Raw genomic sequence first — 15,185 nt, forward strand, 5'->3', positions numbered from 1 at the left:
TCGTTGTGTGAGATTATAGTTTCTGACATTAAAAAAATCCAGAACGACACATTATGGCCAGCGAAATAAATTCAGGTACTTATAATTTGCACATATCAGACAATGTTGTATACCAGGATGACTTGGTTGGGATCATTTCAATTCACAATGTGCTTAAACACGATGCACGGCATGGTTGTAGTCACTGTTCATCTCCTCGTTAGTTTGACAAAAATCATTCGCGATTATTTTTTTTCTGTTAAAATTTTTGGAAGTGTGAAACAATGCTCTCAACTGTTGTCCAGAATTGATGACAGCATTTATCAAGAAAGAATTTAAAAAAATGAGACGATGTCATGAGACTATTCTGAAGATAAAATGAACTAACTGAGAAGGAAATGAAAGCCAACTAAGCGAATCGGAGATTCAAAACTCTGCTGGACTAGAACTGATGCGAATCTCTGCAAATTCACCCAGATACTGCAGGACAGCGTCACTGCCGTTTCATTCTGAACCCATTTCTACTTTGTTGGTACTAAAACGATGTTAAACATACTGGACAGTCATATTTTGCATAAAATAATACAACATGACCATGTTCTCGTGAAGCTACGGGTTGCAATGCACAGATTTATATAAAGGGCATTATTTTCAGTTATTTCAAGCTACATGCTAACGTTTCGTGGCCTTTCTGCAACGTACACATTGACTGTAATACTATTGGCATTACAAGTGATACACTTCCCCGTTATATTTCGTGGCATTTCGCTTTCCTCTGGCCCTTGGGAACCAGGGAAACTCACGTTAAGAATTTATGTTAATCGCCTTTTGGATATTAATCAATGTCCACGTTTTTCACACTCAAGGTACATTTCAACATATGGAAACTACTGGAAAGCGAGTGCTTGCAGCGATGGGGCTCTGGTCCGATCAGATTTTCCCAGGGAGGAATGGTGCTGGGACTCTGGCTGGGGACGCGGTTCCACCTGCTGCCACCTGTTAAAGGCGCAGTCCGGGGCTATAAAACCAGGCACTGACAGGCTGTTCGCCGCACTCCCATTGCACCAGCCATCCCTGAATCAAACCCCGCTACTTCCCTCAACGATCAGCGGCTGGGGTTCGCTTCCAGCGGGGGCGCCGGTCAAGATCAACAGCTTTGCTTGCTGTGCGATCTCCCCCGCTCTGCTCTGCTCTCCCGCAGCAGACAACGGGAGGGCCAGTCTCGAACCGGGATCAAACCTGGAAAAAAAGTATTCTCCTCCACAGTCCGTTACATTAAAACAATCACAACTGTTACAAGCGGATGTGTTATTGTGAGAATCGTCTACAGCCGCCCCACCCCGTCCCCGCAGTTGGAGGCCGGACCCCAGGTCCAGGTAGCGACACCCCGGGGCAGGTGAACAGGTGAGAGGCAGGTGCGAAGCTCAGGCTCCGGAGCGGATGCCGGCCGGTTCCCCCAGCCAGGGCGAGGCAGCCGGGGCAAGACTCCAAGCATCTTCGGACGGACACGGCTCCGGGAGCAGCAGAGATGAAATCTAACGGGTCGGCCTGCGCTCCGCCACCTGCAGCGGAGCTGGACGCTGGCGAGAGTTGCGAGGCGGGTCTGGGCGGTGCTGACAGGGCGGAGAGCTGCGTCCGCCAGAGGATGGCCGCTAACGCCCGCGAAAGGAGACGCATGCAGGGACTCAACACCGCCTTCGACCAGCTCCGCAAAGTGGTGCCACAGTGGGGTCAGGACAAGAAACTTTCCAAATACGAGACACTGCAGATGGCCCTGAGCTACATCATGGCCCTGACCCGAATATTGACCGAGGCCGAGCGCCACGGCGGCGACAGGAGCTGGATTCACATCCAGTACGAGCACGTACAGGGGAGCGAGGACATGCAGACTTACGCGGAACAGCAGGCTTTGGAGAAGAAGAACTGTTATACGGACAGCATCTTCCCCTTCAACCACGACACTTACCCGATAGTCAATTAAATTGCCAGTGGCAGAGGAAGGCTCGTACAAACCTTGAACAGAATCTGGCGATGCTTCAGTTTAAATACACCAGTCCTGCTGGCGATTGTATGAAGTTAGACAAGTTTTGTAGTAGTAAGATTTGATTCGCTGTGATATATGTAAATAGTATACAAAATACGTTGCTGAACTTATCACGCTACAACGTTTCCAATACACTGGTTTCATATGTACATACATTTTACTGAAGCAGTTCCCTGTAAAATTAGGAACACAATTCGACGTTTGCATGCAAATAATGACTTTTAGAGTAGAAATTGTTAAAGGTTTTATAAAAGGCTTTATATGTTTTTTTAAAAAGTTCTGATTGCTATATGTTTGAATGACTGGGTTGAAATTAATCTTTCTGCTTGAGATCAGACTTTGAAATACATTCTATGCAATTCTTGTTGCTTTCTTGGATGTGATTAAATATTTAAACCGATAAATGTGTGGATTTATTTTTGTGGGGTGGGGTGGGCAATATGAAGCGTTATGTGATCTTCTTTTGCAGGCGAGAATGAAGGGGACGGGGTTTCCATGGAGATTTCCTTTAACCTTATCTCGTCCATTCCGATGTCTTCCCTCGAGTCTGTGCACAGCTGGCTGCAACTTTCCCTCACTGGCGGATTTCAAAGACAATCCTCCGTGTCAGAGGATTGCCAAGTTTTACCAGCTTACTGCATTTCTGCAGGTACAGAATGGTCAACTATTGATGCCCTCCACATTGCTTCACCTTAGAGAGCATCTCGGTAACATAGAAACATAGAAAATAGGTGCAGGAGTAGGCCATTCGGCCCTTCGAGCCTGCACCGCCATTCAATATGATCTTGGCTGATCATCCAACTCAGTATCCCGTACCTGCCTTATCTCCATAACCCCCTGCTCCCTTTAGCCACAAGGGCCACATCTACCCCCCTCTTAAATATAGCCAATGAACTGGCCTCAACTGCCAACTAGAGTTCGTTACTCCACTGCTTCTCTGAAAAATGCAAATTTGAACATTGAAGGTGGTGCGTGATTTAGCCATATTCCCTCACGACAGGCTTGACTACATCGAGCACAGTTCAAGTTCTGCACAGGCAACTTCTCCGGAGAGAATGAGTGGATGTCGCTTCGGGTTGAGACCCGAAACGTCACCCATTCATTCTCTGCAGAAATGTTGCCTGTTCCGCTGACAGCATTTTGCGTCTATGGTGTAAACCAGCATCTGCAGTTCCCCCCTCCACCGTTTAAGTTCTTCTGATAGAGTTATTGACCACTCAAAATCTTCAGTCAATTTTCACTGTCAACTCCTTAAACCACTCTCCCCATATTTCAACTTCTCCCCTGCAAGAAACAGTCCCCCCTCCCCATGGAATACGATTGAGCTTATCACTAGTTTCTGCTCATTCCATTCCTTGACACTGGGGCAGAGTCCCAAAATTGTCACCATGCTCAAGCCCTAAACTGAATCTTTTCCATTTCAGGTCACCTAATGTCCTGTGTTCCATGATCGCTCTCCTTCTGATCCTCCTCCACCCTCACATTTTGATTCTTTCCCACATCTCCCGCTCCCTACAGATCCCACCTCACTCGTTTCATTGTTTGGATTGCTCCACTCAATGCAAAGGCCCTTATCAAGGTTAGACATAGCATTTTGTTGTGACTAGGGCCATGCTGAACAGCATCTCAACCTGTCTAGAAACAAGAAACTGCAGATGGTGGTTTACAAAATCACATAGCGCTGGAGTAGTTCAGTGGATCAAGTCACCTTTAGTCAAGTCAAGTCACTTTTATTTCTATAGCACATTTAAAAAACAATTCTCGTTGACCAAAGTGGAGGTAATAATGTTAGACAACAGTGGTTCATAGATTAAGTACATACATAAATACATACATATAGCCTTCCCTCAGAGGACGTCAAGAAAGACTTGAGAGTAAAGATAAGTTTTAAGTCTTGACCCTTTTGAGTCGATGGTGGGGGCAGTTCTGATGGGAGGAGGGACGCTGTTCCACAGTCTAGGAGCTGCAACCGCAAAGGTGCAGTTGCCCCTGAGCTTATGTGTAGACCGTGGATCAAGGAGCATCTCAGAGCACATGTATAGGTGACATTTTGGGTTGGAACCCTTCATCCAAGTCTGTTTCATGGGGAGATAATAGAAGCAAATTAAGGACATGAAAGTGTTGCAAATAGCTTGAAGATTGTTTGCTACACCCTTTCTTAGCTGATTATCAAACCTGTCAAAACACACAAAAAAAACAAGTGCTGGAGGATCTCAGTGAGTCAAGCAGCATTTGTGGAAGAAATTGGACAGACCTTGTTTCAGGTCTTGACCAATCTTCAGACTGATTCTATCCATTTCCCTATCCATTCCAATCAGTCTGAAGAAAGGTCCAATCCTGAGACATTATCTGTCCACTTCCGTGCTCAGATGCTGTCTAACCCGTTGAGTTCCTTCAGCATGTTGTTTTTTTGCTCAAGATTCCAGCATCTGTAGTTCCTTTTGTCTCTGTCAAAATACAGCTCTGAATATTTCTAATACAATTCTAAACTGTTCAAAGACTAATCCACACAATAAAGCAAAATTGTAAATGTAAACAAAACGAAGGGAAGTATGAGGGGCATATCATAGAGTTCCACAGCTCAAAAAGAGGCCCATCGGCCCAACTTGCCTATGCCAACCCATATATAAGCTAGTCCCATTTGCCCACATTTGGCCCGCATCCTTCCAAATCATTCCTATCCATGAACCTGTGCAAATATTGTTTAAATTTTGTTATATGCCCCAACTATTTCCACCGGTAGCTCATTCCATATACCTGTCAACCTCGGTATATAAAGGTTGCCCTTCAGGTTCTTATAAGTCCCCTCTCACCTTAAACCAATGTCTTCTAATTCTTGATTCTTTACCTGCAAAAAAGACTGTACATTCACTCTATCTATTCCCGTCATGATTTTATACGCCTCTATAAAATTACCCACCAGCATACTGCGCTCCAAGGAATAAAATCCTAACCTGCCCAGCTTCTCCCTATAGCTCTGGCCCTCGAGTCCTGGAAATATCTTGTTTTCACTTTCCTCTTTGCAGCTGAATGGGATCTTTCCTGTAGCAGGGTGACCAAATCTGAATCCAATGATCCAAGTGTGGCCTCACCAATGTCTTGTACAACTGTAACATAATGTTCCAACTTCTGTACTCAGTTCGCTGACTGATGAAGGCCAGAGTGCCAAAAGCCCCTTCACCACCCTATCTGTGGTGCCAATTTCAGGGAAGTATGCACTGGTACTTGTAGATACCCTGGTTTTAGCCTTTAACCAAACTCTGTTAGCCTTTCCTCAGCCCATTTGCCCACCTATTGTAATTCTTGAGAACCATCTTCACTGACTACAAAACTGCCTATTGTAGTGTCATTTGCAAACATGCTAATTGTGCCTGACCCTGGACTGACAATAGATTATTTTGAGGAACATAGAACAGTACAATATTAGAAAAACAAAAAAACACAACACTAAATGTTGGAGTAGCTCAACAAGTCAGGCAGCAGCTCTGGAGAATATGGATAGGTGATGTTTCAGGTCGGGACCCTTCTTCAGACTGATTGTGGTGGTGAGGGGGGGGGGGGAGCTGGAAGACAGGAGGGGCAGGACAAAACCTAGCAAGTAATAGTGGGGGGGGGGGGGGGGGGTTGATCAGCAGATGGCTGGACAAAGGCCAGAGATGAAAAGACAAATGTGTCCCCAATGGATGCAAGGGACCTACATATTGATTGGGGATGATCACATTGAATGGCGGTGCTGGCTCGAAGGGCCGAATGGCCTACTCCTGCACCTATTGTCTATTGTCTATTAAAGGTTGAATAATATTGTATATTTAACTATCACAAATTTGTTTAGATCATTGGTATAATTTTTATTATTAATGTTGTGGATGGTTGGTAGTTTTTACTGAAATATGGGTTCTTCAATATGTTAGAGAACTAATCCCCCTGGCCCCGCAATATGTTAAAGAGGACCATCAGCACTGTGGATTATATCCTCATTTGCAAGACTGAATATGCTTAACTAGTACTTTTTTTTAAACAAAGAATGAGTTGTCCCAATTCCGAAGAGTTCAGTGAATCACTAACACTGTCAACAGCTATTCGTAAATAGAAATAGCTGGCACAAAATAATTAATGATCGCTTTTTTTCCAACACAGTATATTTTCTATTCCCTAAGGATACAGCTAACTAAATGTTTTCCAACATATTCCCTAACTTTTACAGAGATTAATTACTTATAAATAGAGCAATATTAGCCATGGTTATATTTCTTGTAACACTCTATCCTGAGGTATAAAACAGAAAGCTATGGCTAGGGCTATAAGTTATTTTAAAAAAAATTGCATACAACTTTGTGATTGTTTATGTATATTAAATAAGGAGTTTCAAATAACTATGAGTAAACTGCAGTTAAAAACTCAGTCAGTCACAAATTATTACAATTATTCTAATTACCATTTCAGATTTCAAAAGGTATATATAAAATTGTTCTGCTTGTATTTTATAGAAAGCTTAAACATTGTAAGTGTTCCCAATGTAAGATGGTTTGCTACTCCTTCAACAGGTGTTATTGTCACATCTAGGGATAAAATCATACCATCATACCACTTGGAAACAGATCATTCAACCATCATGTCTATTCTGACTCATCCACATTAATCCTCTTCCAGCACTTGACTTATAGTCCTCTGTGCCTAATCAATTCAATTCAAGTGCTGTTAATGGGAAGAGTTTTCATAAGTGCATAAATTTATGAATTACAGAAGCAGAATTAGGCCATTCGGCCCATCATGGCTGATCTATCTTTTCCTCTCAACCCCATTCTTCTGTCTTCTCCCCATAACCCCTGACACTGCACTAATCAAGAATCTGTCAACCTCTCCCTTAAAATTATCAATTGACATGGTCTCCACAGCCATCTGTGGCAATGAATTCCACAGATTCACCACCCTCTGACTAATGAAATTCCCCCTAATTACTTTCTAAAGGGCCTGTCCCACTTACGTGTCCTTGGCACGCAAATTACACAACCTCGTGGTCGCGTTGAGCCGCGATGGTCCCGCGAAGGTCGGGCACGATTACATGCGTACGCACAGCCGCTTCGGGTCAAGACCCTTCTTTCAGACTGAAGAAGAGTCTCGACCCGAAAAATCACCCATTCCTTCTCACCAGAGATGCTGCCGGTCCCGCTGAGTTACTCCGGCATTTTGCATCCATCTTCAAATGATGTCACGCGCTCCAGACGTCACGCGCTCTATTCTAGTCCTCTCGATATTGCATTTGCCTTCCTTACGTTTAGGGAATCTTGCACCTAAGATTTCTGAATTCTCTCCCCATTTAATAAAATAGTCTACGCCTTTATTCCTACTACCAAAATGCATACCTGTAACTTCACAATTTGCTACGCTGTATTCCATCAGGCACTTCTTTGCCCACTCTCCCAACCTGTCCAAATCCTTCTGCAGAGTCCCTGCTTTCGAGAAAACTGTTTGCCCTATTGCAGTAACCACAACTGATGGTGGTGATATCAATACCACTCAACTCCACATGTGACTATGGTTCAAAAGAAATTCTGTTCAATTGATCCAAGAAAAAAATCAATTTCTGTGGTGCTAAATATTTGGATAAAATTACAATTTGTGTAATAGAAACATAGAAACATAGAAATTAGGTGCAGGAGTAGGCCATTCGGCCCTTCGAGCCTGCACCGCCATTTAATATGATCATGGCTGATCATCCAACTCAGTATCCCATACCTGCCTTCTCTCCATACCCTCTGATCCCCCCCGGCCACAAGGGCCACATCTAACTCCCTCTTAAATATAGCCAATGAACTGGCCTCAACTACCCTCTGTGGCAGAGAGTTCCAGAGATTCACCACTCTCTGTGTGAAAAAAAGTTCTCCTCATCTCGGTTTTAAAGGATTTCCCCCTTATCCTTAAGCTGTGACCCCTTGTCCTGGACTTCCCCAACATCGGGAACAATCTTCCTGCATCTAGCCTGTCCAACCCCTTAAGAATTTTGTAAGTTTCTATAAGATCCCCTCTCAATCGCCTAAACTCTAGAGAGTATAAACCAAGTCTATCCAGTCTTTCTTCATAAGACAGTCCTGACATCCCAGGAATCAGTCTGGTGAACCTTCTCTGCACTCCCTTTATGGCAATAATGTCCTTCCTCAGATTTGGAGACCAAAACTGCACGCAATACTCCAGGTGTGGTCTCACCAAGACCCTATACAACTGCAGTAGAACCTCCCTGCTCCTATACTCAAATCCTCTTGCTATGAAAGCCAACATGCCATTCGCTTTCTTTACTGCCTGCTGCACCTGCATGCCTACCTTCAATGACTGGTGTACCATGACACCCAGGTCTCGCTGCATCTCCCCCTTTCCCAATCGGCCACCGTTTAGATAATAATCTGCTTTCCCGTTTTTGCCACCAAAATGGATAACCTCACATTTATCCACATTAAACTGCATCTGCCAAACATTTGCCCACTCACCCAGCCTATCCAAGTCACCTTGCAGTCTCCTAGCATCCTCCTCACACCTAACACTGCCCCCCAGCTTAGTGTCATCCGCAAACTTGGAGATATTGCCTTCAATTCCCTCATCCAGATCATTAATATATATTGTAAATAGCTGGGGTCCCAGTACTGAGCCTTGCGGTACCCCACTAGTCACTGCCTGCCATTGTGAAAAGGACCCGTTTACTCCTACTCTTTGCTTCCTGTTTGCCAGCCAGTTTTCTATCCACATCAATACTGAACCCCCAATGCCATGTGCTTTAAGTTTGTATACTAATCTCTTATGTGGGACCTTGTCGAAAGCCTTCTGGAAGTCCAGATACACCACATCCACTGGCTCTCCCCTATCCACGCTATTAGTTACATCCTCGAAAAATTCTATAAGATTCGTCAGACATGATTTACCTTTCGTAAATCCATGCTGACTTTGTCCAATGATTTCACCACTTTCTAAATGTGCTGCTATCCCATCTTTAATAACTGACTCTAGCAGTTTCCCCACTACCGATGTTAGGCTAACTGGTCTGTAATTCCCCGTTTTCTCTCTCCCTCCCTTCTTAGAAAGTGGGGTTACGTTTGCTACCCGCCAATCCTCTGGAACTACTCCAGAATCTAAAGAGTTTTGAAAGATTATTACTAATGCATCCACTATTTCTTTAGCTACTTCCTTAAGTACTCTGGGATGCAGCCTATCTGGCCCTGGGTAATGAGTTTCTGCACAATACCAGCTTCGATTTAAATCAAGGTTTCAAAAGTTGCAAAGGTCTTTTATTGTCACATTTACCAATTATTGTACAGTGAAATGCAAATTACCATACAGGCATACGAAAATAAGCAAGAAGACGCACATCTACTTAAAAGTTAACATAAACATCCACCACAGCAGATTCCCCACATTCCTCACTGTGATGGAAGGCAAAAAAGTCCAATCAGATGAATATATCAGAGAGAAAGAGCACATTTAATGATACACAAAAGATAATATTATACTTTGTCTAGGATAATATTATCGAGGCTGTTCACAATGATCTAGTAGATCTAGAATGTAAAATACGTAGTAGTAAGATTTACTAGATCTTAGTGGATCTAGAACGTAAAATTAAAACAGATTCATTTCAGCATTCATTCATTCAACGGCAGCGATGGCCGAGTGGTTAAGGCGTTGGACTTGAAATCCAATGGGGTCTCCCCGCGCAGGTTCGAACCCTGCTCGCTGCGGTCTTCAATTTTTTTCACTGGAGTTTAAAAGGATGAGGGGGATCTTATAGAAACATATAAAATTATAAAAGGACTGGACAAGCTAGATGCAGGAAAAATGTTCCCAATGTTGGGCGAGTCCAGAACCAGGAACCAATCTTAGAATAAAGGGGAGGTCATTTAAGACAGAGTTGTGTATTTATGGAATTCCCTGCCACAGAGGGCAGTGGAGGCCAAGTCACTGGATGGATTTAAGAGAGAGTTAGATAGAGCTCTAGGGGCTAGTGGAGTCAAGGGATACGGGGAGAAGGCAGGCACGGGTTATTGATAGGTGACGATCAGCCATGATCACAATGAATGGCAGTGCTGGCTCGAAGGTCCGAATGGCCTCCTCCTGCACCTATTTTCTATGTTTATCTATTTTTGGCCAAATGTCAATGATAAAGTTTAATTGTGCTGGATCTGGTACCATCAGATACTGCTTCATGACTTCTGGTAGGTGAGGGGAAATACACGTTTGTCTATTAGACTTGACAAGTGTCCAAAGTGTAACATTGGGAAGGGAACTGCGATGGAAAACATTCTAAAAGGTTGTTAACTTATTTGGATGTATGTGCAGCCATTGAAGCATTAGATTAAATGTTGTAAGATCTTTGGCAGAGTGTTAAATTAGTGAAAGCTGGAGATTTTTGTCAAACACTCGGACCTCGAGTCCTGGCAATATCCTCAGAAATTGCGGCATGTTGGGCAAATGGTAGAGTTGCTGTCTTACATGCTTGCAGCGCCAGAGACCCCGATTACGGCTGCTGTTTGTATGGAGTTTGTACGTTCTCCCCGTGACTTGCCTGGGTTTTCTCCGAGATCTTTGGTTTCCTTCCATAATCCGAAGATGTACAGGCGTGAGGGTTCATTGGTTTAGTATAAGTGTAAATTGTCCCTAGTACGTGTCGGATAGTGTTAGGGTGCGGAGATCGCTGGTCGGTGCGGACTCGGTGGGCCGAAGGGCATGTTTCCGTGCTGTATCACAAAACTAAAACTTATCTTCTAGTAATTCCATGAAGGACTAAAGCAGATGAACTGAAAGCAGGTTTTAAAGCATCATAGATTTGGGAAAATGTTAAATGATTACACTTGAAAACCAATATCCAATCACATGCCATCCATCTGCAAAAGATTTTACATAAAATTTACTCAAATTAGAAAATAAGGAAATTAAATACAATAAGTCAAGAGGAATCATTTTGATTAAGAACTTGGGCTTCATGATCTGATGCTTACTGCTTCCCCAAATATCACATGATACTATTTGAATTACCAATGGCTGTGCGAAAGAGCCATTTTAACACCAAAAACGTGATGCAGCAAAGACTATGACTAGGGATCTTCTTTCAAAATGTTCTTGACAAACTGTAAAATCTAAACTGTACTGACTGTGTGACAGACATTGGCGAGGATGTACATTTTCCAGATGAATTTTTAAACTCTCTGTCACCACCTGGTGTACCAGAGGATAATCTTTAACAAAAAAAAGCTGCAATTATGCTATTCAGGAATTTGGATCCATGAATGCAATGCAACTGCACAAGATTGTCAGTTCAAACATTACCACCACATGTAACTGAGGCTACAATAATGACTGGCAATGCTGTTGGGGAAAGTGTCTTTATCTTTCAGATACCAATTATCCCATCTCACCTAACATTTCCATTCAAGTGACTTCAGGCCCCTCTCAGTTTTGCTGTGAGCATTGATAAGGTACCAGAGCAATTGTTAAAAGTTATTAGCATTAATTTTAAAACTCAGTGCTTTTCACATGATTAGTTATTTGTTCAGTATTGAGATAAAAAAATAATCGATACATTATTCGTGGAGTTAGCTCTTTCATTATTTGTAAATCTTTAGATATTTAAGTTAGATTTTATTTCATTTACAAGGAGTGTTATAAACCCAATTGCATGTAAATCAATGCAAACAACATGATTGCCAGCATTCTACCTGGAGTAATGTCAGGTATAGCATCTGATATATTTATAAAATGTTTTGGGGTTTTCTTTAATCGTGTTCACAAGTGACATTTTATGCCCTTTTGTTGTCATCGAAGTTTTTTTAAAGTATTCCCTATACTCTCCATACACTGACAGGACCTTCCCTGTTTTCACTTCCCAAAATCTTCATTTTTCCCTTGCATCAGTCGAGTCTGAAGAAGGGTTTCGGCCCAAAACGTTGCCCATTTCCTTCACTCCATAGATGCTGCTGCACCCGCTGAGTTTCTCCAGCATTTTTGTGTACCTTCGATTTTCCAGCATCTGCAGCTCCTTCTTAAACCCGATATCCCTTGATTCATTGGACTTGTTGTTCTTACTTTTCTCCATCAAGGAACAGGTTGGATCTGAACTCTCACTACTATTTTCTCCTTTTTAGTGATATTAAAATTGACCGTCCCTCAATTAAGGATCTCAATTTAGAGTTTACTGCACGGAAACAGGCCCTTCAGCCCAACGTGTCCATACCGACCAAGATGCTACCTGACCCACTGAGTTTGTCCAGCAGTTTGTTTTGACACTTTTCATTTTTACACCAGAGTTTACTGAATACAGTGTCCAAGCTGTTGGCATCAAGGTCCTCGATTCATCATACCATCGTTTGGCACAGTGGTTCAGTGGTAGAGTTGCTGCCTTACAGCGCCAGAGACCCATGTTAGATCCTGACTATGAGTATTGTCTGTATGGAGTTTGTACGTTCTCCCTGTGACCACGTGGGGTTTCATCCCACCCTCCAAAGATGTGCAAGTTTGTAGGTTACTTGGTGTCATTAAAAAAATGGTGCCAGTTTATGGGGGGGTGATTGCTGGTCAGCGTAGACCCGTTGGTGCAAAGGTCCTATTTCCATGCTGTATCTCTAAAGTTTAGTCATATGTGATCATCAAGGGTTTCACGTGATTGAAGTAGTCCCCTGGGTAATTAAAGGATGATGTTAAAACAAAATGTTTTTCATAATCCAATGGATCTTTTCCAAATCTGCCCTCGCCATGGGCCAGGGAGTTACAATTCCCCCCCCATGCATTCCCTTTCCGATTTACTGGTTGGCATGGATATAAAATGGAACTACTCAAGTGGTCTAGAATCTGAAATGCCAGAAAGGTATTACGCCGTGTGGAGACAAACATTACCTGTATTCTAACTGTAGTAAGTGTGTTTCATGTTTTTCCTTAATGCCAATCCATGTAAATTCACAACTTGAAAACTTGTTAGAATAAATAAAACTTTATTCGCAAGATAAACAATCCATTAATTCTTTACAAGTGCAAGCTTACATTGAAATATTTGACTCAAGCCAAAGATGTGTTCTTCCTGCACTTAATGTAATATTGAAGCTTGTGTAAATTGATTCGGTGAATCTCTTCGTAACTCCTAAACATCCTGAAAAAAAATCTAAAGTTCTATCTCACTTTCAGCAATGTGAAAAATATTTGAAAACAAAATAAAAGAAACTGCTGTTTTGGAGCAGTTACTATCTTTGGTGGATTAATACTCAGGTATGTGCAATCATTTCTACGGTGATATGTTACCGAGCATAATAGGTAAACATTAAAAAAACTTGTAAAGGTTTACTCTTTAGTTCATTGAAAGTTCTCTTCTGTGTGGATCCATATACATTTTCGGTTTGAGGTAAAATTGTCCCGTGTAAAATGGAGGGGATGTTTCACTCATCACACGAGTAGGTAGCCATGTGGCTAACTTTAACACCAACCAAAGCAGTTAAAGAAAAAGAATGACAGGAATCTCACAATCAATGGACCTCTGTGATTAGCCGTTTCAAACTTAAAAGCGTAAATTACTCACAAAGCAGCTCTGAAGGAAAGTTAACCTTTTTAATAGACAATCAAAAAAACATAGTAATTTAATTGTTATAAAGGAACACAAAAACATGAGTAAATTTGTTCACTGCAGTCAAAGGATTTAACTGGTACATACAACTTAATGCATTGTACCAGCATGTAATATCATAATAAAGAAACACTGGGTAATTATGCGATGATTTGGTGTAGCGTGAATGAGCTTCAGAGAGCCATGTGCATGTGAAAATAATCTGCTTGGCCTGTCAGAACCAAACATTTCATATCGCTCTCTTTAATACGGATCACCTTTTCCTTATCACATTGCTTTTAAAAGCCTCCGTAAAACAGAACATTAACAGACATTCAAAATTGTTGGCGATTGACATCCAATGTGCTTTGATTACGGAACACCTAGTAACATATTTCAACTGTGACATTGTTAACATTTACATTCATGAATAGCATTTTGCCATCATATTAAAAAGGAACTATAGAAATCATCATATTGCTTCTTTGTAGTGTCTACATGCTAATTAAATATAATCATTTCAGCCGTTGCATATTGCATTTGCAAAGGTACTATGCTCTTGAAAAACAACTTATGTAAACCTTGATCATTTGACATCTATTATGTTCACTTTTCAAAGTTTTGCAGAAGCAAATATAATTAAATAACTCCATCAGAAACATCACAGTTCATCACTTTCCATTGCATTTTGTTTGGCTGGAATCTGTGGGGTGTCTACTGATGTGAAAGCAGATTTAGAATCAAGTCCTTGGCTGGTAAGAGCAGCATATCGACTGCTTGGAGATTGTACTTTCCTTATTTGCTGCTTAATGTTCTGGTGCCACTGAGCTGTAACAAAAAAAAAAGAGACTCAATCTGAGCCTTTACATTGTGATGGAGAATTTTAGTGATATTCTAAGTGATTTACTACCTGACCATTAATAATTGATTCTGATCATAAAATAGAAAGCATTTGAAAGTTACTTTGGAAATTGATAAGCAGATAAATAGCAATCTTGGTAAAGAAAGGTCTATGTAAAACTATCCTGCAGGAAATATTCACTTGCCTCTGAAGAACACAATCTGTCAGAAAGTTGTTAATGTTGTCAAGCAATCGCCATCCATAGTCAGGGTCAAACTAGGGTCTCTGGTGCTGTAAGGCAGAAAGTCTGCTCCACCGTACCACCCTACTATGGGCGTATCTACTCTGATAACTGTTAAGCAGTGAGTATTGAGATCAATACTAACCATATAAATCCAGTCTTGCTGTGCAAGATGCAATTCCTGCTTCATTTTTGGCAGACACTGTATACCAACCAGCATCCTCCTTCTTGGTTGGCTGGATCAGAAGACAGACATATCCTGTAGAATCTCGGTGCAAGCTGGGCAAGACAAATGCATGGATTTAGTTAAACACATAAAACAAATTGGATATGTCCATTGAAAAAAATATACCAGGCAAACAACTTACTGACTTCAGGCACCTGAAAGGGATTCATGCCAACAGAGAGCTTATTGGAACAGTAGACATTCTTAAATCAGGTGCTACATTGTACTCACATTGACAATGTACCATTCTGGCAGGTGTAGATCTCAAGGGAAAACAAACTCATA

General features: G+C 41.9%; 2 protein-coding genes and 1 non-coding gene across 3 annotated transcripts in view; 2 read left to right on the forward strand and 1 right to left on the reverse strand.

The window, feature by feature from the left end:
• Nucleotides 1–262: 262 nt before the first annotated feature.
• LOC129704396 (transcription factor ATOH7-like) lies at nucleotides 263–2,311 on the forward strand. The gene has a single exon (XM_055647476.1). It carries the CDS (start codon nucleotides 1,508–1,510, stop codon nucleotides 1,958–1,960), a length of 453 nt encoding a protein of 150 aa, XP_055503451.1. The 5' UTR covers nucleotides 263–1,507; the 3' UTR covers nucleotides 1,961–2,311.
• A 7,354-nt stretch (nucleotides 2,312–9,665) lies between these two features.
• On the forward strand, nucleotides 9,666–9,747 carry trnas-uga (transfer RNA serine (anticodon UGA)). Its single transcript has one exon. It is a non-coding gene; the product is annotated as a tRNA-Ser (tRNA).
• Nucleotides 9,748–12,994: 3,247 nt separating this feature from the next.
• The window catches only part of mypn (myopalladin), a 105,134-nt gene continuing 102,943 nt past the window's right edge, over nucleotides 12,995–15,185 (reverse strand). Inside the window, exons 20-21 of the mRNA XM_055647172.1 lie at nucleotides 14,820–14,953; nucleotides 12,995–14,420 (exon numbers count right to left, since the gene is read on the reverse strand). Coding sequence (XP_055503147.1) covers nucleotides 14,254–14,420; nucleotides 14,820–14,953 — 301 coding nt within the window. The 3' untranslated portion in view covers nucleotides 12,995–14,253. The remainder of the gene's footprint in view (nucleotides 14,421–14,819; nucleotides 14,954–15,185) is intronic.

This window comes from Leucoraja erinacea, chromosome 15, assembly GCF_028641065.1.
Source record: "Leucoraja erinacea ecotype New England chromosome 15, Leri_hhj_1, whole genome shotgun sequence".
Taxonomy (NCBI): Eukaryota; Metazoa; Chordata; class Chondrichthyes; order Rajiformes; family Rajidae; genus Leucoraja; species Leucoraja erinaceus.